At 33.5% G+C, this 24,702-nt stretch overlaps 1 protein-coding gene across 10 annotated transcripts in view; it reads right to left on the reverse strand.

Annotated features, from left to right (window-relative positions):
* Positions 1 to 24,702, reverse strand: part of LOC117124519 (MAP/microtubule affinity-regulating kinase 3-like) — a 79,682-nt gene that overhangs the window by 24,952 nt on the left and 30,028 nt on the right. For 8 of the 10 annotated variants that reach the window (XM_033270768.1, XM_033270764.1, XM_033270759.1 and 5 more), the window contains exons 5-10: positions 20,807 to 20,943; positions 9,983 to 10,039; positions 6,187 to 6,423; positions 4,881 to 5,000; positions 2,970 to 3,182; positions 1,163 to 1,346 (exon numbers count right to left, since the gene is read on the reverse strand). In XM_033270768.1, the coding sequence (XP_033126659.1) occupies positions 1,163 to 1,346; positions 2,970 to 3,182; positions 4,881 to 5,000; positions 6,187 to 6,423; positions 9,983 to 10,039; positions 20,807 to 20,943 (948 nt within the window). The remainder of the gene's footprint in view (positions 1 to 1,162; positions 1,347 to 2,969; positions 3,183 to 4,880; positions 5,001 to 6,186; positions 6,424 to 9,982; positions 10,040 to 20,806; positions 20,944 to 24,702) is intronic. The other 2 variants (XM_033270767.1, XM_033270766.1) reach the window with 1 other exon arrangement.

Here is a 24,702-nt window from a genome sequence, read left to right on the forward strand (position 1 = left end):
GAAAAGAAATGAAAAGTGCAGAAATGAAGAATACCAATCTTCTATTAGAATGCTCTGAAAAAAACTATGCCTTGCTTTGCTCATGAATAGTGGAAAGGGATTAGTGAAATGCGGGAAATTGACTATGATGAAATCTCTAGAAATTTAATTTTCTTTTCAGTGATGATAACCATGTTATCCCATGAAGAAGAGATAAGTGAGAAATAGTCAAAGTTTCAGGAGAGATTGAAATTTGAATGGCTTTCAGGGAAGGATGAAGCCATGGAAATTAATGACGAGTAAAAGGATGAAGTAAATTTTGTACAAAAACAAATTAATTTTGTAGCTTCATATCTGACAAAGTGGTAACCCAGTAAAAATAACAGAGACTTAAATACTTATCCAGATTCATAGTCACACAGCCGAATATTGTAGATTTAAATGACGTTTCAAATTATAACTAATTTTTAAAATTCTTTTTCTAGGATTCACATCTGCATAGCCAAGTATAAGCAAATTTAATTAAGTTCAGTTTAGTAAACTATATTTTTGTTACTTAATTCTAAATGGGATAATTGTTAGTTTGTAATCTATAAAAACCAATAATTTTTTAGATATATTTAATTAGGAGTTAATTAGTATTCATATTAATTCTAATAAATAACTACTGATTCCTTTACCTGTTCACATAATTAAATTAAAATTTACATAATCAAGGAATAGACAAGGCACTGATTTATCCAAAACAATTTAAGAATTTCCTTAAAATGGTTATTAGCACTATAAACATATTACTATTATTTTGTTATCAATGTGTACATCTTTAAAATTTTATATTATTAAAAATGTTTAGAACAAATGACAGGGATATTATCGTTATCATCATTAAAAAAAACCTTCAAAATTAAAATAAAATGAATGTATTATAAGTTTATGTATTATATTAGTTATGATTTTTTAATTTATTTATTTTTCGGTTAATGTGAACAAGCAGGGTGGAATCAAAGGCGTGGCGATTAGTACTGTGTCTGAGCGATGGTGTTTTATAAGCTGAGGGGTTACAGCAGGCGAGCCTAGCAGGATGACGGTTACTGCGTTTCCACTGAGCGGTGAGATGATGGGCTTTGAATGCTGGCCACACGAGGGCGCACTAAAGCAAAATGGTAATGTATGGGAGACTGACCGAGATTTTCACCTCCATGACTAAAGCGCCTTTGTTTCTGATTGGATGAGGATGTTGAGACGCTTCGTTGTTTCTTACCATGTTGTACAGGTGATTGCTTAGCGCTGGAAGTGGATAAATCATTGGCAGCTCGAAGCGTAGTCAGTGACATGCTACTTCCTGGATTTGAATCGCCGCCCTCAAGCTGAAACGAACAATATTTAAAATTGTATTTGATCATTTAACAAAATGCATGCATAAAAACATCACCTTTTTTTTCAAGGAAGTTAATTTTAAATTTTACCTTGTTTTATTTATGACCAATAAATTACTTTTATTTTGACTTTTACGTTAAATATAACAATGGATTCATTTCCTGGTTTTGACAGATGGTTTTCATCTTTTCACATTTAGATCTAATGGCAAACAATGGTTGTTGAGATGCTTGCCTTTAAATCTAAAGGTCCTGCGTTCAAATCCTGAAAAAAATCCAGTATTTTTTTACCACTTTTAAAAAAATGACGCTTTCTATTGCTTAGGAATGCGAAGAAATGTAATTCATTACTGCTGCTTCTAAATCCAACAATTGGTGCCTATGATTAATTTTTGAATTAGCACATTCAAATTTCTGCCGTTATTATGTATTAAAAAAAATGTATAAGAAAAATGTTCTTGTACATACTATAATTCAATAATTTTCAAGAGTGTTTTTGGATGGGCATTTAACTTGGGTAAGCACTTATTTGTGTAAACACAGTTCACATTATAGGGAATAAACATACAGAGGATTATATGATCTTGAAAATCCCAGACAGTTATTAAATTCCACTAGGCTAAAGCAAAGTGTTGGGAAAAGTTTTGTTAGTTTTGTTTACTAGTCAATTAGTTAATTGAAATAGTCAGTGGGAGAAGGAAAGCTTTATCATTCAAACAAAAACAAAGCTTATTTGAGGAAAATTGCAAATTGTGTTTAAGGATAGGCATTTATTTAGGGAGGGATGCTCATTCAAATAAATATTTGAAGATACTGTCTACAAAAACCAACAAAAATTAGGGATAATACCATGACAACTATTTTTGTTATGAACACCCCCATAAAAAATACTAATGTTGGTCACTATAATTAGACATGCGCAACCACGTTTGTAAAGTTTTTAAACACAAATGTATTGTTATATTTTAAGAAATACAATAGTAATAAGTACCAACTAAGCCTACACCAGGTGTGGGCATAAAAATCGTTTGGAGGACCGAAGTGAATTTTTGATTTAAAACCGAGGGCCACGCCCACACTTTGATGTTTAAAGTGTGCTTCCAAAACCTTCATGCACTACTTTTAAACCACCTTGTTCTCAGTTTTAACATTACTTTTTATAGATCACTGGCGTCGGGCCATAAAAAACAAGGTGTTTTCTAGTCAAAAATGTTTGGCAGGCCGCACACATGGTTTTTAATTTATTTTCATGGGCCACAAAACAATCACTGTCAGGCTGCGTGCGGCCCACATTTTGCCCTCTTGTGGCATATACTATAAGATTCTTAAGAATATCTGGTTACAATGATAGCTCTTCTCAACTCATAATGGTTACAATTGGGTCTAGGCAATATGGACGGTCAATCATATTATGGTGAAAAATAAACTTAAAAAACTTCAGGTGAATTCAAGACAAATTACGAATAGGTTTATACCTAAGCATAGCATGTACATGTACTTCAAATATTTATTAAATTTCCAATCGGCATAATGTAAATATTGATACTAAAGTTTATAACTTGACCATCCACAATTATGTAATAAATTTTGGCAGTTGTTCTTCCGGTGACAAACCTCTTTCTGTCGCCTGCCGAGTAGTAAGTACGTAGCGAATGCAGCATCGTATTTCCGGTTTTTAAGCGATTCCTCGATCTCGTCTCGACTAAATGCCATTCGCACCATCATCTCTATCCTCCTTTTGTCGTTAAAGTCTATTTCCGGTTCTTTGAATGGTTTTAATTCATCTTCTTCAAAACCTAGATTGATCCATTTATCTCTCATTATTGTCTGTAAAAACAAGAGAAAATAATCATATTTTTTGTAGGTATAGTTAATATTAAGTAATCGCAGGTAATATACCACATCATAAATAGAGCATTACATTTTAAATATATTCATTTATTACACTCACATTAATTAATTTCTTGATATTTGTTAAAAAGTTGAAATTAGATATTAGATTGCATGATTTTCTTTTTTTTTTAAATATAAAAATAATATTCGAAATTATATCTGTATTTTAAATAATTTCAATTTTCATCTTTCGAAAGAAAAAATTTTGGAAAATGTCCAAAACATTTTAACTCTTCTCTAATATAATAAATCTTTCAATCTTTAAACATAAGATTATTATCAACATGAGAAACAACATACACAAGTTTTTGAGATGATCCCTAAGGTTTCCTAGGAATAATAGAGCAGCTATTAGATCGAGATATATGTGTTTGAGATGAGTTGCGTTGATTTAAAGTGAGATTTTCACGCAGTGGTACTTGTTGAATTATTTACTTTCTAATGCATTACTAGGATTAAAATGGGGGAAAAGCAATAATCTTTAGGTCCAGCAGACAATATTAAATTTTTAATATATATTTTATTGATACTAGTAACAAAGTATTTGTAGTAACAAAGATTTTTTTTTAAATAAAATACAAATATTTGTTCAATATTTCATAATTTATGTATTCAAATGTTATATACACCAATTACCAGCATCATTTGACTAACATTGCATCTCAAAATCCAATGGCATTAAAGAAATCTTGCATCTTGTACGAAAAAAATATCTATCAACTATGTTATTAATATCACTATTATTATTTAATTTAAGTGTATCGAATCAATAGCCTTCCTAAAATGAATAATGATCTGAACAACTCATTGATTTTGACAAAAATTGATTGACTGCGCAGTATCATGTTGGCTGGGGCGGGTTCGCACACCAATGTAGCAATAATCACAGACCTCTTTTCAATTAGCAATCTCAACCAGAAAACGCTGTAAGGATAATTCATGCCAAATTACGAATAATTTACACCCGTTCACAAAATGGCCCAGCCTTGAACCCCGAAAACCGGTTACCATCGAACATTACACGCACTTCAATTTCATTCAATTAATATTAATTCAATCATCCACGAATCAGCGTGGCTCACAGTCCCTGTGGTATATGCCATCACAACATTTGTTGGCTGCGTTTCCTGCTCAACGTTAACTTATCTCGACACAATAACCAGTCTGATAACACAGTAATGTGAGACCAGAGAGGTGGTGGCTACTAAGTTGTGGACAAACATATATAATGTCTGCATACATTGTGGTACAATGTTTCATAGAGACTAACGAGGAATGCCATCCCAAAAACCAACATAACTGTCATTAAATGTTAAACTGAGTAATATGCAATGTGGTAGTATTGTATACTTTAGTACAGAGAAGCTGTAATACCTTTACTCTTAACTTTGGCAATAGTAAATCAAATCCAATAAATGCCCAATCATTTTATAGCTTATAAAAGGTGAATACATTAAGAAGTTATTTTTCTTGTTTCGGTCGCTGATGCTAGTTGTAGCATGGTAAGCCCCACTATTTTAAAATAATCTGTTACACATCATGTGTTTAACTGCAGTGTTATTGAAACTAAAGAATAGGTGAGAAGGTATGAATAATGGTTTGAATTTTTTAATGCACAACTGCGATACTTACTTCTAAACTTGCCCGCTTCGCAGGATTCAACATCAAGAAACGTTTCAACAAATTTTCACAATCTGTTGACATATAAAATGGAATTCGATACTTCCCTCGTAAAACTCGCTCCCTTAATTCCTGAAATAAGAAAAAAGGTAAAGTTTTAAATTAAGGGATCACAGATTCTAATTAATTGCTATATTTTTACCTTATTAGTTCCTTAACGATAGCAGCGGAGTAGTATCACGTGGTATTGTGACGTAACACTATAGTACTCTATATGCATAGATGTAATGATTCGCTTCTTAGTATCTAGGGTACAAATGAAGGGTCCACACCCCATTAGCCCCTTCATGATTGGAGCCGAGGTATGAAATTTCATGGCTTTGAAAATAGCACTAATACACATTAACTTAAATGTAATTTTCTTTTTTCTCATTTTTTTTTTTTTTATGAACTGAAAGTTATCATATATGCATAAGATGTAATGATTCGCTTATTATTATTATCATGGGATAAAATAACATAGAATTCCCTTTAAGTTTGGCAAAAGAATAAATTAAGCGCCATGACAGACGGAAATGTATCCTTAAGACCAGTCACAGGTTGATATATGATTGTAAACGTAAACCCTTCAGGAGGTTGTAGTGGGATGGAGGTGATAACGGTGAATGATGAGAGGAGAAATAAAAAGGGGAAAAACAGTCAGATACTGCTATTATTAGTCAATAATGTTTCCTTCGGGCTTGCGAGGATCAAAGACTATGAAAAAAAATGTCAATATAAATTTGTGAATGTGACATCAATGTTCATCGAATCGTTTTGATCTTGACTGAATTTTGTTCAACATCCTGTGTGGGTTAAATCAAATAGCTTTTCATAACACAGTCGCATTTCCCAATATAAATCAATATATTTATTTACTTCTAGCAACAACAACAATATTAATAATAAAGAAATAGCTCTTTATGGAATGAGTCCATTGGAAGCACATTTATACCAAGGTAATTTTGGCTTTACCTTTACATTTCATATATACAAATTCACTTTTGAGGAGGGGGGAGGGGGAAGAACATCTAAATATTAAATTTCAAAGCAGAGCACAAACTGCGGCTACGGTTGGTGGCCATCACAATTCCATGGAGAATTCAACGTGACTATGCAGGTGCAACGGATCATTGTTAATGACAATCCGCTTAATCTGCCATTGACAATCAGCAGACCACATCGCAACCCCAAACACTAACAGACAGTGGAATGGATTCGTTAGTTTTTGGTCACACGACCATTATATGGCGTGGTGTGTGCCACATTTTAGACCTACCTTAAGATTTTGACCATCAAACGGTAAAGATCCACTGACTAATGTATACAGTATAACCCCTAAACTCCAGACATCTACCTCCGGACCGTCATATTTCTTGCCCTGAAATAGCTCCGGTGCAGCGTACGGCGGACTTCCACAAAAAGTGTCTAGCTTCATTCCTGGAGTGAATTCATTACTAAAACCGAAGTCTGCTATTTTAATATTTAAGTCTTTATCAAGAAGAAGATTCTCTGCCTGTTAAAAGTAAAAATGAACACTGATCAATTAAAAACACATTTATAACTATTACATTAAACTGGATGCAAGTTTAAAATGAAGTCTGGGAAAGATCTTTGCCCAGCAGGACACTGGCAATTTGTTATGATAATAATAATTAATGATGAATGAGCATAATAATAACAATGACATTGACAATTATCAAATTTAGTAAAGAAATACTGTATCATTCTGCATTGAATTATTACAGTTATCATCTAATTATTACCATCAACACATACATTACACAACATTGGCTCACACCTGTTAATTTGGATTCATCATATCTGCATAAATCTAATACACTTTGAGCTGTGTATTTAAGCAAGTTTCTTAAACATTGAAATTAAAAATTATGGCCAGATTATTGAAGGAACACAGTAAGTATTTGATGCTTTTACGAGTAATTCAATGCTTGAAAGGTTTTCTAATGCTTTTCAAGATTTCGCCATAGAATTATCATTCTGATACCAGCAAAATCATTAATATTTCCAACATATATTTAATGCTATTATTAATGATTGCACTACAAACGTGCATCGTATCCAATTCATCATCGCATTCAATAGCCACCATAATTGATTCAATTAAAATCACTGATGTATTTTCTTTACTTGTTTATGGTTATGAGTAATAGCACTTTCCTGCTTGGACAGGTCAACACTGATCAAACTAACGCTGTTACATAATAAAGCATTAAGGTAATTTCCTGCTACCATGTGATCGCATGCTACTGCATGGATGTCTCCCGTACCTATACTAAAATTAAACCCTACTAACAGTAGAGGCATCCATAGCAGAAGTACCGCTACATATTACCAACATCATCTTTCCAATCTACGCTAAAACTAAAATTCTTTTCGGACACCTTCCTCTCAAAGCTCATATAGAACTACAACCAGCATCACCTTTTTTGTAGTTGATGTTAAAATCCAATTCTACTACTAACATTACCAAGCTCCCGACAAGGCATTGATGTCCTGCTGGTCTCTAGCTAAAGATGTCACTCTCTTGTTTCGACAGCTAGCATCAAACTTAATAAGTTTACACCCACTCCTCCGATTATATCCACTGAATTAGGACAAATTCTTTTGGGATTATGAAGTGAGCAGGTTTGTTTCTTATTCATTAATTTGTGTGCAAACATAGAGCATCAGAATCAGAATTGTTGGAAGTACTCCACTTACTAAGATTAAATTTTTACTAGGAACTAGATCACTCATTAGAAGCAACACTACATAATTATACTGAAATTGTGTCAATTTACTGGGGCTCACAAATAACCAAAAACTTGCAAAGTGGTGTTTAACGTCTTTTATTAACGTCTTTATTTTGCGCCTATGTAACACAAATATAAGACAACACCACTCCGCCCCCCCCCCCTTCTGCGCTCAATTTTATGTACCAGCCCTTTCTCAGGCAAAAGCCCAGGGTATATTTACAAATATTGGCTTTTGAATTAGGAGTGTTATGATGGAAAATTTCTTTCTGACTGAAGGAGATTCCGCAGGTATAAGCCCCACCAAACCCTACCCCAAAAACAAACTGGCCCAATCTTGTGTTCAATAGGGGTGGGCTTATACCAGAGGAACTACGGCAGTAGTTTTTGCCAATCAGAGTAAAAATCAAGCAAAATTTAATGTGAATGTAGATGTTACGATCGAATAAAAATTAAATGAACAATCTCCATTTGATCGTAAATGCTAAGACCAAATATAAAGTAAATCAACACGTTAATGTGATTGTAAATGTTTGAAATCAAATAAAACAATTATCAAAATCAACGAATTAAATGCGATTTTGCAACCATATAACAATTTTAACATCAATGGAGTTTGTAATCGTAAATGTTTGCAATCACATAAAAATATAAAATCAACAATGCAATTGCTTGTTACTAGTCTGAATTTAAATTTAAAATAAACTTGACATACTTAATATGTTTGTAAAGCAAAGTTGTCCATAATTTGATGAATTTAAATTTTTATAACCAAAGACAAGTTATATATAAATTTATGCTAACCAAGTAAGTAAAACATTGGCCTCTCCCATAGGACAAGCATATATCCTCAGTTGAGAAAGATGAAATACAAATTTCTTGGGGTTCGAGTTCCTGATATTCTTTATCTAAAAATACAATTTTTACGATCCTAAGCCAAAAAATCTATTCTTGGTCCCACACAAAGGTCCTATTCCAGGATCTGATCAAAATCCTCGGGTAGATCCCATGTCAGATGCACTCAAACCCCCCCCCCCCCACTCCTCCATGTCATGGGAAATTCCTAAAGCCATCATTAAAGGACAGACTAGGACTGCTTACCACTCCATAACACTTCAACAATTAGTCGTGCAGCTACATCATTACTACTATTGATAAATGCATGCCTTGTTTAAGCTTTAAATTTCTCGGAAGATAGGAAGCATTTAAATCTAAGAGATGTTGATAACGTATACGCATAATGTTTGAATGAAAGGTATCACTACACTTAATATCTCATTCAATTGTTCATGTATAAACAGTAGCATGGCAACAAGAACCGGTTTGTTGATTAAAAAAAAAAATCTCCTAACGAACAGGTCCAAATTCCAATTCAACACAAGGCCGATTTATGGCCAGGGATTGTTAATAAGGATGTATCACCCAGGACACTAAAGCTCAAATGAAAAAAAAAAATAATCAAAGAAAAACAAAAGAAATAAATATATTGGTACAGATTTGAACAAAAATGCTATAGAAGAATTATTTCATGAAACTTTGACCATGGAAATTATTTTTATTAAACAACTCCAGAACCAAATGTGCACTAGTAAACCTTGGATTCCTTGGCTTGTAAGCACAAGGTATCGCAGACCTGCTAGATTGCTATCAACAGTATAATACTAAATACACTAAACTAGTTCCACTAAGACACAGGTGTAGGCTGGTGTACATTCTAATATCGATGACATTTGAAAATCAAAGCCCTGTCTGCATGTTAGACTTTCAAGTTCTCATGATACTGTTATCTCGTATGCACAACAATTAAAATCATTCAATCAATCCATTTATAAAAATAATAATAAATTGGAGATTTTGTACAGCACCTATTAGAAAAATACTATTTGTCACTGCATCTTCAAATGATGTATGATATGTATTTTTTTTTTTATATTAACGCATCTCCATTGAACACAAAATTGGGCTGACTGTTGGGGAATTCCCCTGTTCATGAAAAAACTTTTTCAACTTTAGGGATGGTCAATCAAAAGAGAAATTCCCAACACTGCATGCCTAATTTAAAGCTAATCATATTATTGCTGAAAGTACTTGCAAACTGAGCTTAGCTTCAGTACACGCCTTCAAATTATACCTACGCTTCTATCCGGGGGAAAACCAGGTATGTGAAATCAAGGTATGTGAAATCAAACATAAAGTAAGGGGGTGGGGTTATAACCAAGATGGGCTAATATCCAAGTAACTATAGACTTTTAAAATACTGTTATATAGCATGTAAACATGTTTTTTTAAGTAACTGATAATATTTAATGATTGGCTCACCTTTAAATCTCGATGTACCACGTGTTTTTGATGACAGTACTGTACAGCTGACACAATCTAGGGGAAAAAATAGTAAAATAGTTTCTTGAATAGCAGGTGGAATACGAAACATGATTTCATTGTCCTTTATAAAACCTATAAAATGAACAAAGAAATTCCTTTCTTTGCAGTGTTTCACAAAGTGGCAAAAACATTTGATAGGCTACGAGACAACCTGCTATTTTTACCATCTGCTACAAACTTACCACAATGTGTATGCTGAATGAAATGAAAGCACAAGGGGAATCCTCCACATTGATGAGCAATATAAAATGGATCATGAGACTTGAAAACACAACACAATTTCAGTTAAAGTAAAAATAACAATACCCAATAAATATTATTCATCCCTATTCAATTACAAAATTTAATGTTAAAAGTTAATAAAAATACACAACGTAACAAAATTTGTTATTTGTAACTCACTACAGTCATCTATTAAGATGGTATACGAATAAGGAAAATATAACAGCCTACTATATGAAAAAAATCAGAAACTATACCATCATCATTAAATCTCCTTTTAGGATAAAAACAGCATCGAAAATCAAATATTAAACGTTTGCATTTGACAGAAAATACATAAGATAGAACAGGCTAAAGTTTATACATGAAATAGACCGCTATATAAATAACAGCTCTGCAATAGTCATAGTTGTAACATCGCTAACAAAAAAGAAATTTTCATAAATTAACATTTCCATTAGCCAATCATCTCATTTAATGCATATATGTATGCTAAATATAAATGACCATCCTTCTTATTATGTTTGTTATTTAAAGGGGTAAAATCATGCACTGTGTATGATAATTATAACAATCATATCTATATTATGTAATTATTTTATAGACCAACTACGTATGTTAATTATATACCGGACTTCCAGTAATAACATTTATAAAGCATTTCATAATTTATGCGACAGACCAAAATTTATGGCCGTAGAACCAAAAATAAATATCTGGCAATCACCCTACTTAGCAGAGGAAGGCATAAATTTAACAAACCTATAAGCAAGAGGATTTAAAGTAAATGTGTTGATACTATAATATTCAATGATCGTAATAACTAAAATGTGAGAGCATACCTTCAGCGAATATAACGCTAAGTAATTTATTCAAAACTAAAAGCAAGCTTGATTTACAAAATCAGGAAACTATGTTATACTTGATTGAAGTAGTGTAATTGTTACTCATGTGAGTAAAACCCAAGGTTTCATGTCAATCATTCATTAACATTTATTTTACAATTCCATCTATTGAATAAATACTATGAATTTTATTAAATATTAGTTTACTAATTAAATAAATCATTCTTGTTTACTTTTAATTAAACCAAGCAAAAATATTAACAAACTGAAATTAACTGGGTAGATTGTTATTAAAATTAGTAACAGGCCTGGTATTAATTAGCTACAAATATACAATTAACCATACAATATAGTATATGAACAAACGGTAAGCAAATTATTATTTATCCATAATTTCTTTAAATTCTAAATTATCAGACATTTGGATTTGCTTAACTAATAAACTGGAGTACTGAAACAATAGAAATTCTACTAATAAACCACAAAGAACTACTCGCATAAATTATGAATTCTGGCAAGATTCACATGGCGTTTAACAATCATGAATGCACAAATGTTGATGTTGCTGTCTTTGATGGCCTTACTTCTATTAATGCTTGCGCACTTTGCTGTTCATTACATTTACTATATAACATGTCGCAATGGCCTTAGAGCTATGGCTTGCAATGAGGTAATAAAACTTGAAAAATAAAATGTAATATTTGATTTGTATATTTTGTATGTAGATGAAATAGTGGAAAATATATTCCACACACAATTGGCAGAAACATTATAAATAATGCTGTTCTACTGATATGTTTATGTATTAAAATTCTCATCCAATAGCGTGGAAACCGCCATTTACAGAATGGAACTTCCAACTTAAGTGCAGTAAAATTATAATCAAAGTATAAAATACAATTTCAGATCGATTGCACTTGACAAAGTACACTTAAATTGGCCAGTTTTCTATTTAATTTTGTAATACATTTTTATAAATTCACAAAAAATAAATCTGTGTTTCCTTTAGATGATGATAATTTTAAATGAGCAATTCTGTCCTTTAATTTATGTTTCCCCTTTTTTTCCCCACAGAACAATTTAATCAAAATTACCGTATATACTCGCATCAAGACCATAAAGAACAGCAAAAAGTAGAAATTCTGACGACGAAACAAAAATCTTTTCAAACTATCGGGGCCATCTTATACACGAATCGCCTTATACGCGAGTATATACGACAAAAATACTTGGTCAGAACTAGACAATAAATTATGCTACTCTTCTAAGCTTAATTATGTACCTAAATGTATTTTCTATTACATTATTTATAATAAAACCAAAGAGTTGAAAATTACAACATTATCCAAATCTGTAATTTTATAGAAATAATAATCCATATTAATAATCTTACTTTTACAATAACTTTTCTTAAATTAAGTTTTTTGCAAACCACTTTACATTGTTTTATTAATCTTAAATTATCTTTTACAGTAATATTTCATATTTTAATTCTATTTTTCCATTGTTTATTTATTACTTGATCCATATTTTTTTTTAAATTTTAATAACTAATTTTTAGATATCTAATCAAATTATTTAACACTTAACCACACTAAATATTAATTTAAAAATAACCTACCAATTCAACAATTTTCAGTGTTAGGAGAGCAAAGAAATGATATAATTTTAAAATAAATAGAGCATTCTTGTACTTTGATTCACTGCAATGTTGAGGTCAAAGGTCAAGCCTTATAACCAAACATTCTAGCCAATTCGCAGTGCATACTTTCATGAACATAATGACATACACATTCATTCCAAGCTCAACCAATAGGCTAAGCAGATTATTTGTTTATAAATGCGACATTTGACATTACGAGTAGAACTAGACAAGATGGCTAATTTGTTCATTGCCAAGGTAATAACTACTCTGACCCTTGTATCATTAATACAAACTATTTCAAACTTGAGCTGTAAGTGTAAAATTACGAAATTTTATATTTAACTACATTAAGCGCACCTCAATTAACATACACATTAACAAATTATATAAATGAAATATTTTTTCCACTAAAGCTATATTTCTTAGCTCACACTATGATGGTACAAGATCTAAAACTAAAAAATATAGCTCTACTATATTACCAGTGTATTTAATGAATAGAACAAATCAACTTTCACAGAAAAAATTACCATGTTTAGGTTGTTGTATGACCAAATTTTTGAATTCCCCCAATTGTCAAACAGCAGATAGAACAGGAAGTGGTGTGTTTGCGTAAGTTTACACAATAATACTTCAAAGAAATTAATTTTTTGTGAATTTTTCCAGTTTTAATATTCAACTAACTTCAAGTATTTATAGTATTTAGTTTAATGTAAATGAATGACATGGATGAGAACTTGATATTCAACTTGATAGCAAACCTGAAATTCTATTTGCTTAATTAAAACATGTTATGTTGATGGTCAGTTCTACATGGCTTGCTAACTATCTTCTGGACTTTTACTTTCAAACTTTTGTCTTAGTTAATAGTCATCTAGGTAACCCCATGAAGAATACAATATGAAGAGGTGTACAATTGTCGCTTTCAAATGATCTGGCCAGAATTCCAACAACCTGCAGGCCGCATCACATTCTTAAGCACTCGCACAAAACACAAGACTTGTCAACCGATGGTCGGCCAATGTATGAGTATGAATGCGAGTCGAAAGATGAAGTTGCCTAGAATGAACCTTTCCGTAGTGTCCATCAAACTTCACTGACAAATCAGAGCACGGCCTACAGCAAGCAGATGGTCATGCTGTCATTTCATGAAAGCTTTGCAACAATATCCAAGGGGCGGGGCTTAGTGGAAAGGCTCAATTTTTTTAAACCAAAGATCTTATAAACGCAAGATGGCGTTCTAAGCGATTTACGCGTAACAAATAGAAGTGTCGATTTGGCACATAAAGGGGGAGGGTGTAATAGTCATTACCATGGATCTGAGATAGGGTGTTCGTGTTCAGCTAAAGTTCGTTACCAGACACGTTACTGTTCTAAAGAGAGAGTGCATTGTAAATCGAACGCTTCTAATTGTTACGCATAAACGTAAAGTCGCGCGTCGTACACTAGGCCAAAGCAGTCAAAGTTCAAAAGTTTTTATTTTTGCAAGAGGGCACCATACACTTCGTTATTACAGAATTTGCACACGGAAATCGCAAAACGGTATCTTGGGTTTATAAGATCTTTGGTTTAAACCTAGTTTGAAATAGAACTTGAAGGTGACATAGGAGAATAACCCATAACTTGTAGCGCCATAGTGATGAATTGCGTCCATGACTACTTAGCAGCCGTAAAGAGGCGCTTCGTGGTAGCTACATGTTCACATCATTCCACAACTACAGCGGCTGAAATGAATCCCCCTACTCTTTCGAAACATGTAATGGGTTCTTTAAAGTGCACACGAGCCAGATGCACACATTGGACCTCCATTTTTTAAGTCCATATCCGAGAAGACTTGGTTCTACCAAACAAACCATGGGCGAAGAGTGGCTGAAACCAGCGCCGATATTAATGCAGTAGCTAGCGGCCCTGCCTTACCGCTCAGCAACTTGACTCGCCAAAGTTTGATTTAAGAATACCATTGAAGTCAGAGCATATTAATCCCGGATTCTCTAGAAAATTATTTTGATGGACAAGGATGCTCATAGCAATACTCATTAACTAGGTGTGAACAGATAATTTTGAGTGTACATAGACAAGGATGTTTATACTGCATAATTCATGATTTGAGTTTATATACTTAGACCAATCTAGATAAGTATTGTTTTCTCTATGTACTTTCTGCATATACAACCAAAGATAATATCATCATGCCAATTTACATCACTCAAATTTACTGTATTTATATGTCATTTTAAAGAAATGCACTGCCATCAACTCAAAACATTTACTGATTGTAGGCTCTTCATACCAGTGTACTTAAGCACTGAGCCTGCGTAATGCTTGTTAATTACTAGAGCAAAAATCTTCAACATACACTTGAAATATGAACAAACTGTACTACAAACACAATCATCAGTAAACATTACACTACAACCTTGAAAAACACCACTTAAATGGTCTCTGCCGTCAGTCAATTCCAAGCTTGATATTATTATGCATTATAAAACATACATTTACCAAGTAGTATCTTGTATGAGGCTACAACAGGCAGTGGCGGCTCTAGGATATAATTTATGGGGGGACTAAGATGTCCGACTGGGGGGGGGGGGGGGCGCTAAGTATAATGGGTGTAACTATAGCGCGTAGCATTATCTGAGGGATTTCTAGATGGCCGGGACTTCTAGATGGCCGGAAATGGCTGGGATAGAAACACTAGGCCTTTTTTTTCCGACTGCCCGACGAGCTTTGGCCGATTGGGGGTGGGGCGCTTGACCAGATTTTTTTTTTTTTTTTTTTTGGTCCGACTGCCTGGCGTGTTTTGGCCGATGGTGAGGCTTGACCAGACCGATGGGGAGGCTTAAGCCCCGCTGCCCCCGCTGGCTCCGCCACTGACAACAGGTAATGACAAAACCTGCCTAGTGTACTGAATGCAACAATATACTTGCCTAGAACTGTAATTTTGTCAATTTCTTTAATGTCCCCCACTATATGTATGATTACGTAGTAAACCACAGTTTGGCTAGCCTCAACTTTCTTACAAGGTGGTAGTAATGTGATTTTGGAGCAAAATTAGAATCTCCAGTCACCAACCATAGTGATGGGTGAGGTGGTGTACTGTAGGCCTCCCTTTTATAACCATCCTGCTATTTATTTCGACAAACTTGGCAGGTCTGAATGACTGGTAAAAATTTTTACTATAATATCCCCAGCCGTTAAAGTGATTAAAAATAGAGTTCTTTGTTGATTTCCTGAGATATTTTTGTACCTACAATAAGGCTCGTTGGTCTTTGGTGGATTGTTTGAATTTATATGAGTAGCTAAACCTGCAAGCACTTGATGACTCATTTGTAAGCATACATGAATATAATATTGACTCTGATCTTCTAGCAGCCATCAATGCCAACACGTATATTGTTCTTATCAAGGTCAGCTACACAGTGGGTAAACACTATGCTTCCTGGGTTGTTTTGAAATAGATAGTAATATTAATATACCGGTACTTAAAAATATAAAAACACAGGCAGCTTCATGGGTTGTTTTGAAGTAGATAGTAATATTAATATATCAAAATATAACATAGGCAGATTTTAACAACATAGGTGATCTGATATCTGATATTCTAATTTCATTTCCAAGGTCTCATGTAACATATGATTTTTAACTTGCCATTTTTTAATCTTTATGAACTTCAAATTAAATATATTAAATATTCACATTTAAAATATATTATTTACATTATACATTAAATAACAGTTTTTGTCTTAAATTAAACAATAAAAGTAGGAAGTCAAAAAATTCTAAGCATTGCCAATGAAGATAGGCAGATTTTAACAACATAGGTGATCTGATATCTGATATTCTAATTTTATTTCCAAGGTCTCATGTAACATATGATTTTTAACTTGCCATTTTTTAATCTTTATATGAACTTCAAATTAAATATATTAAATATTCACATTTAAAATATATTATTTACATTATACATTAAATAACAGTGTCTTAAATTTAACAATAAAAGTAGGAAGTCAAATAATTCTAAGCGTTGCCAATGAAGATAGGCCAGACTACGGGAAATCCCTCACAACTCGTTCAATTCTTTGTTTATTAAAAGGTTTCCAATAAATATTTAGAAATTGTATTAACATAAGTTTAACTTAATACAAGCAATTATTCATCGTAATGGTTCTTTTTTAAATTCAAGGCCTTATATTAAAGTCAGGCTCGGGAGGAAAAAAAATTTTTTTCCTCCCGTAGAACTGATTTTTCTAGGACAGGAAAAAGTAGTTTGATCAAAAACTGAGCAACGGTGAATGAGTTACAGATTTTTGAATATTTAAAAACTGGGGGAAAAAGGTGTAAAAATGGGCGGTTACGCCCATTTTCCCCCCCAGTTTTTAAATATTAAAAAATCTGTATCTCCTTCACCGTTCCCCAGTTTTTCGTCAAACAACTTTTTTTCTGTCTTAGAAAAATCAGTTCTACAACATATCAACAATGTTTTTTCCTCCGGAATCTGACTTTAACACATGCAAGTTACAAAGCTACAGAGCAAAGTTCAGAAAGTTATTGTCAACTAATGTAATTTCATCATTAATGCTGTATGCTTGCCATCAGTGTGTATAGCATTCCCTCATGCATTAAATCGTTTTGGTTTTTTTTTTTTTTTCACAAAGCTACAATGTCAAGTAATGAAACATGAGAATAATTAGTAATATACATTTCTCCGATTTACTAGTTCATTCATGTTGAAGAATACATATCAAGAATATCGCAAGTGTGTGTGTTTGTGGGCGTTTATGTAGGAATTTAAAGCTATTCTCAAGCAAACCTAGCATCAGATGATAAAAAGCAATTTGCAGAATAGACATGTACATTTTTATTGTGGATTGATTAGTATATTTTTAAACAGCAATAAGGGCTATTCCACGCATAAAACAACAAAACAGCAGGTCTTGCATCTGAAATTTTGATATAAAAATTGCTTTTACATTAGCCTACTTTAAATCTTACTCTATTAAATGAATTTTCTATAGTATTACATCATCATATTGAGTCATGTTGTTCCTCAACTTTTGTTGTCATTGTAAACAATCTTCCTATTACAGCCTAATTTTAAGCCATATTTTCCTAATTACATTCACTTAAGATTGTGATAGAATCGGTCTTAAGATTGTTGTAGAAGCGGTTGGCACAATGGTTGTGGCTCTGACTCAGAATGTATAAATCCCTGGCAATAAATTTTCTTCACCCTACAAATCTTCCAAACATATTCCCACCAGTTTCCAACCTATGACCTGTAGTACCGATAATAAAGTACAGGTATGGGACAAGCAACCAGTTGAATTCAGGTACAGATGGCAACACACTGACTTATCTAGAGACCAAACACCCAGTTGTGTCCAGGGACAGATAGTACCATCTACAAGATGTGTACAATCTACCGGATCTAGGATCACCAACCTTTTACAGCCCTGGCCTTAACTCAGCAAGGGTGGACGTAATCTCTAGAGGACATGAATTGTAAATATTAATTGGGCGTGTCTGCGTAAAATACTGTAAAAGCCTCACCGAGACTATTCTAGGGATTACACCTCAACAAAAAGGCCTAGAAGAATGCCTAGAACCTAAATTGGAATGACTTTATTTCATACTTAGTTTATGTTTCAGAATTATTACCATAGCCATATTTAGTGTAGAATTTCCATTTGAAAACTCTGAAGAAGAGAGAAGGCATAAGCCTCCTGGATGGATCATTTTACATGGAAAATTACGTGAGTGGTGGGTTTACTTTATACCTGGACAACTACGAATTACGTTTAATAATAACATAGTCAGAACTGGTTATGTTGAATTTGTGAGCTTTTAATGGGAAGGTTACTGCTTTTTAAACCTTGTTTTAAAGTAACTATTTTTGTTTTTAATCAATTTAAATTTTCAATCACTGCGCAGAGTATTTTGCTATTGCCGAGCAAATGTCATTCAAAATGCCTACAAGCACATTACTACAAATTAAATTTCTGAACCCTAATACAAAACATAAAATAATTACACTTTAAATGACACTTCTGAATACCCAAGAGCATATTATTACAGTATATATGTTAACTTTACCCATTACTCTATGTCAAAATCAGTTTTAAACTAATACTTATTGGTGTACTTGATTATGATGAAGGGTCAAATGTCAAGCCAATGGTCTGCAATCTCAAATAGAACGGCTAGTAGTTGAAGGAATTAATTAAGTCTCTTAATTTATTTTCTACATTTAGCTAATAAACTTGAACTGGAAAATTACATTGAATTGTTTACTTTCTTAGCTTTTAATTATTAGTACCGACCCATAGTATTTGCAGACTGCGTCCCATCAAAAATTGGAAACTATGATAGGTTAAAATGAACCATTCAATGTTTCAGATAAATTTGTTATTCTCCGGGTAGAAACCCATCTCTACCCCTTCCCTTTTGAAACCGGTCTAAGTCTGTGTTTAAGGGGAGGAGTGGGCTTCTTGCAGAGGAACTCAGTGGTGGATCAAGGAATTTGAGATTCGGGGAGGGGGAGCCCAAAGTGGGCCTTTCACAGATAGAGAGTCTAGAAGCCATGATAATGCTGATAATTTATGATAATGGCACCTTTAGATGGCCCTAAATGTCACTCCCAGAATTAAATTTGAATACAATTTTCATTTTTTCACCCTCCATTTGCACAGGCTGGCAGCACACATCCATCCCCACCCCCTTCAATCTGTCACTGCAACTGCAGAATGCAAAATCGTGTATGATGTGAAGACATGGTAGATGTTGAAACTGGAAGCCATGCCTTCATTGAGAATTAAAGAATCATTCTATTGTTACAGTACTTCAACCTCAGTAATTCATAAAAATTGTTATCAAACTTTAAGAAATCAACATTAAAACAATTCCATTATTTTTAAATGGACGTTTCTCTGTCCAAAAAATATGGCAAAAGTCGTTTTGTACAGAAAAACATCCAGGTCATGGTAAAACAGTAATTAATAATAATGGAGACTTAAAAACCGTATGTTGTTGCGACCGCTGCATGCTTGACAAACAGGTAAATAATTGTGTTCAACAACAAAAAATCCAAGAAACTAATCCTTAACCTAACCATAAAAACTAATCCTCCTTAAACTACAGTAAGCGTGGTTGGATATTCACTTCAAAAAGCCTATCGTTCTTTGTTCTTTGTTCATTATTTTTCTTGACAAAAACAATCTAATTCTTCTAATTCTTGTTACTTATTCAGACATTGTTATTATTCACATAAAATGTGTGCACTGTTTTAGTTTTTCCTAGGTGGTTACTGTTCAATATCTCTGTTTAACGACGACAAGAAAATGAATTAAAACATTCAATTAAAAATTCAAAGTTAATCATAGATCAGCAGAACCACCTTAATACTAAAACCCCTCTCCCACCTAGGTTTATTTCACCTAAGAGTCGTACGATTTCTATGAGTTAAAACTCGTGATCTTTGGAAAGGACCTATACGAGCTTATTACGTGTTAGCTACGAGTGAGGTATGACTCTATGGAGTTGGTTACGAGTTATGTACGAATTATGCCGAGCAGAGCACCGAGTTAACTACGAGATTATTCAGAGTGTAACAAGTTTGTACCGAATTAGATACGAGTTAGGTACGAGCCAACTCGGTGCGCTCGTACTTACTCGTTCTCGTTTTTGGGTGCTCGCATCAAACTCGTAGATGACAAAACCGCCGACGAGTATCCAGAGTAGTGTACGAGCTAGGTAGGAGTACTCCGAGTACTCTACGAGCTACCTACGAGTTTACTACGAGTTATCTACTCATGGCGATAATTCTGAACATGTTCAAAATTTGCGCCACGAGTTCAGAGCTGCTACGAGTAGGTAAGAGTCCTCTCCGAGCTTTCCGAATCGTCCTACGAGTTTTTGCCGAGTTTGCCGAGTTAGCAACTCGGCATTCTCTTGTAACTCGTATGCTGAAAAAACCCCTAGTGGGAGAGGGGCTTTAGTAGCAGGGAATGTTATGCACGTACGCATTCATTAAGTACACTTTTTGTTACTTACCTGCCTAAATTTTGCCCTAGCTTCTTTTTCTTTCATGCGACCATGGGCGACGAGGTAATCAAACACTTCCCCTCCACTTGCATACTCGATAATAAGATAAAGCTTCTCTTCTGTTTCAATTACTTCAAATATTTTGACTGAAAGATAGAAATAACTAATTTAATAAAATAGTTGGCTGATAAAATCATATTCTATAATTACTGTACAACAGAAAAAAAAAAAAAAAAAACCCAACACATTTAAATAACAAGCAATAAATTGAATGAACAAATGTCTTATAAAGGAACGAATAAATAATTTATTTTAATTGTATTTTACATTCTGAATTCACAGGAGAGCTACCCGGTCAACCGGTACAAGCTACTTTCGTCAGTCCCGACTGGGCCTATGGTAAATAATAATCTCGTCATCAATCACAGAAGAGTTTACTGTTTTTTCAGAAGTAAATACATGCCTTCAGTAAATTAATATCACAACTAAGAACCAATCAATTAAAACTAAATCCAGTTATTTTAACCATGTGAACCTGCAATCCAGAAATCTATAGGGCTACAGCCTACTTACTTTAGTTTATGCAATGTACTTACTTTAGTTTATGCAATGCAAGTCTGATGATACATGAGGTTGTTTGGGTTAAAGGTTATGGTATAATTTTTATCTGCTATTTGAGAGTGATTTAACTGGCCAATTAGTTAACCATGGCAATTATGTAGTCTAGGAACAAATGAAAAATGTAAGATCGTACACAAAATGACTGTTGTTTGCAGCTAAGTAACTTTGCTTCAGGATATTTTTTTTTTTATTTTAAAGTGTCTTTTTTCAGAAAATCAGTTGCCAGTACGACACATCGCAATACAAAATGTGAAAAATTAATACTAAACAAGGAGTAGTAGCATATCTATTTTGACGTAGAAGATGTAGTGAGCTTACATTTGAGATTACGGAGAATTGGAACAGTTAAAGCACTAACTATACTACTGACAAAATTAAATATCCCATTGAAGAACGTTAAACGATGAATAAGCCTGGCTACTAGTAAGATTTGAGACATCGTAAGCATTAGTAAGCTACACAGATGACAGTTACGAAAGTGATGATAAAGAGGCTTCAATGACTAACCTAAAAAAGTAATTGGTGGCCTACATTTCCATTTAAATGAACAAGCATTATGTTTGCAATGTATCCCTGCCTTTCGAGCAGTAAGGCGGGGGCGCTGCAAACCTACAGCCTTAACATAGGTGCTGATTTGGGCCACTGCTAATCCAAGGTTAGGAGAATCAGTCTCAAGTCCTCTCAGATTTATAGGATTTAAAATGACGGTCTAGTGCAGCCCTCAAAATTAACGCCGGCATTCAGCAATGCCGACGTAGCCGCCTAACGTCGGCGAAAAAAATCGCCGACGTTAAGATTTTAGGCCTAGCCTAAGCTAACACAGGGTTATGCTGGTGATTAGTTGTACCAGTTGTGGAGACACGACAGGATCGCCGTAAACACAATATTAAACTTTATTCTTAATGAAATTAAGTTATTTAATGTCTTTTATGTTCTATTATGGGCAATTCCATAAATTCGGACGTACATTTCAGACACTTTGTGAATCTATATTTTCATAATGAAGCTTACAATTAATTTTTTTTAAAGTTTGCATTACATCTACTGGTTAGTACTATCAGGCCAACAAGTTTTATTTTTTAACTCGCATGCGTCACGGAGATACGGGTCAAAATGACACCGTGACGGACGTAATCAGAGAAAGTGACTTTTCCTACTTCACTATACTTTTTTTAAAAACTCTGTGATGTGTGAGACATCTTTAAAAAAATATTTCCCTGTTGTTTTCCACTAAGTTGTGGGCTCTCTAGCAGAATAAAAATTTACGAAAAAATCGCCGACGTTAAGATTTTAGGCCTGGCCTAAGCTAACACAGGGCTATGCTGGTGCTTAGTTGTACCAGTTGTGGAGACACGACAGGATCGCCGTAAACACAATATTAAACTTTATTCTTAATGAAATTAAGTTATTTAATGTCTTTTATGTTCTATTATGAGTAAAATGTGAATAAAATCAAACTGGATTATATGTTTCATAAATTTATATTGTTTTTACCTGCATTTTCGGTCTGACATTTTTTTTCTAAACAACACATTCTTCGTGTAAACATTAGGTTGTGCCTCCTAAACTCTGCCCACTAATTGGTAAACATTTTTTAGGGGGTCATGATGGATGGACAAAATGTGCTTGGCTGTGATGACGTCAGATCGCCCAAAGTTTCGTAGTGCGTAACAGCTTGCAGACAGGAACAAGCTCAGTGTAAATCGATTAATTTTTAATTAAACAGATTTATTAAAACAAATAAGAAACCCTCGTAGTTTTGTTTTAGTCGAATCTAAAATATTTAAATGTCGTTTCCTCCGTAATTAGCAACATGTTTTTGAGGAATGAGTGAAGCTATCATTTGTAATTTACACTGATGAATCTACCATGTCCAATTCCGAATTAAACGTCTACTGAAAAAGAGCCTTCGTAGAAACTTGCTTTGGGTTCCGTTTTCATTTCAGGTTGATTGCAATCGATTTTTAAGGATTAGGCAAGGCGATAATGCGCTTTATGAACAATATTAAGGCATAAATTTCAATTTATTTAACATTAACGTTTAGGCCTACCGGTGTGTCGTTTTAATTAATAGATAATCTCTATGGCAACGCTATTGGGACTGAGCTAGCTGTGCGACAGTTCATTCACATAGGGTGTTGTAACAGACAACAATGATGATTGCGTTATTGCGTCTGGAAAATCATTGTTGATTACTATTAGCTATCAACTGTTTGTTCGGTTTGTAGTTTCATTTTATTCGTCATCATAAAATAAACGTCGTTCAAAATTTTATCAATAATGAGTTGTGATTTGAATATCAGTATGTAGGCTAGGCTTTCCAGCTTAATTTGGTGACTTGAAGACATCCATCACTGCTACAACAGATCAGCATGGGTTGATTTCAGGGCTGTAGGCTGAAACTAAAAACTACCGACATTATAACTGGCGTAAATTTTATAGGCCCGGCGATTTTCATTTTTTTTTGCTGACATACTTTTTCTCTAATTGAGGGCTGCTTGTCTGTAATTCAAAATGATGCAAACATAAAGTGTACCTTAATGGCAGCTAGGTAATAACAACAATATATTTGCTTTTGTATAGCATTCCACACTAAATGTCTCAGAGGTCTGTCAAGCTCTATCTAAAAGGTAATCATGAACCACCTCTTTATGGCAGCTAGGTAACCACTGACCACACTTATACGCACTTCAGCACAATAAAGTTTTGAGTTATGGGTTATTCTCCTACCTTTACCTTAATACCAAGAAATATGATTCCTTAAAATAAACCAGTTTGATTTGAATATTTAACTTATTTTCCATAATTAAGAAGTTCAACAAAACAAGTAAACTAGCCTAAATAATCGCAATTCCTATTCTTTGCATATTTAAATTAAAAATCTAATTTAAAAATTTATGTAGTAAACTAATTATCTGTGAAACCATAATTATTTTGTATGTCTCATTAGAAGTTAACGTATTTGATCCATATAAATATTCAGTATTTTAATTCACTTAGAATTTTTCCAATTTACCATAGTCACAATGCTTATATACTAACCTGAAGCCTTATGTAACCTAAATATACTCACTAATTATTCAAAATGTTGCTCTTTTGTTTTGTAAGCTTTGTTCCATAAAATCACTGGGTTTTTTTAAGTGCAATTCCCGACACAATATAGAAGGCTCCACATTTCAACCTACTCAATAGCGTCGAACAAAGCATGTAGCGATTTTATGGAACCCGTGCTTTAAATGCATAGAAACTGTGGCATTATTCACTATATAAATAAAACATAAGTA

This window comes from Anneissia japonica, unplaced genomic scaffold (genome assembly GCF_011630105.1).
Source record: "Anneissia japonica isolate Jap-2015-1 unplaced genomic scaffold, ASM1163010v1 scaffold287833_len2544123_cov190, whole genome shotgun sequence".
In the NCBI taxonomy this organism is placed as follows: domain Eukaryota; kingdom Metazoa; phylum Echinodermata; class Crinoidea; order Comatulida; family Comatulidae; genus Anneissia; species Anneissia japonica.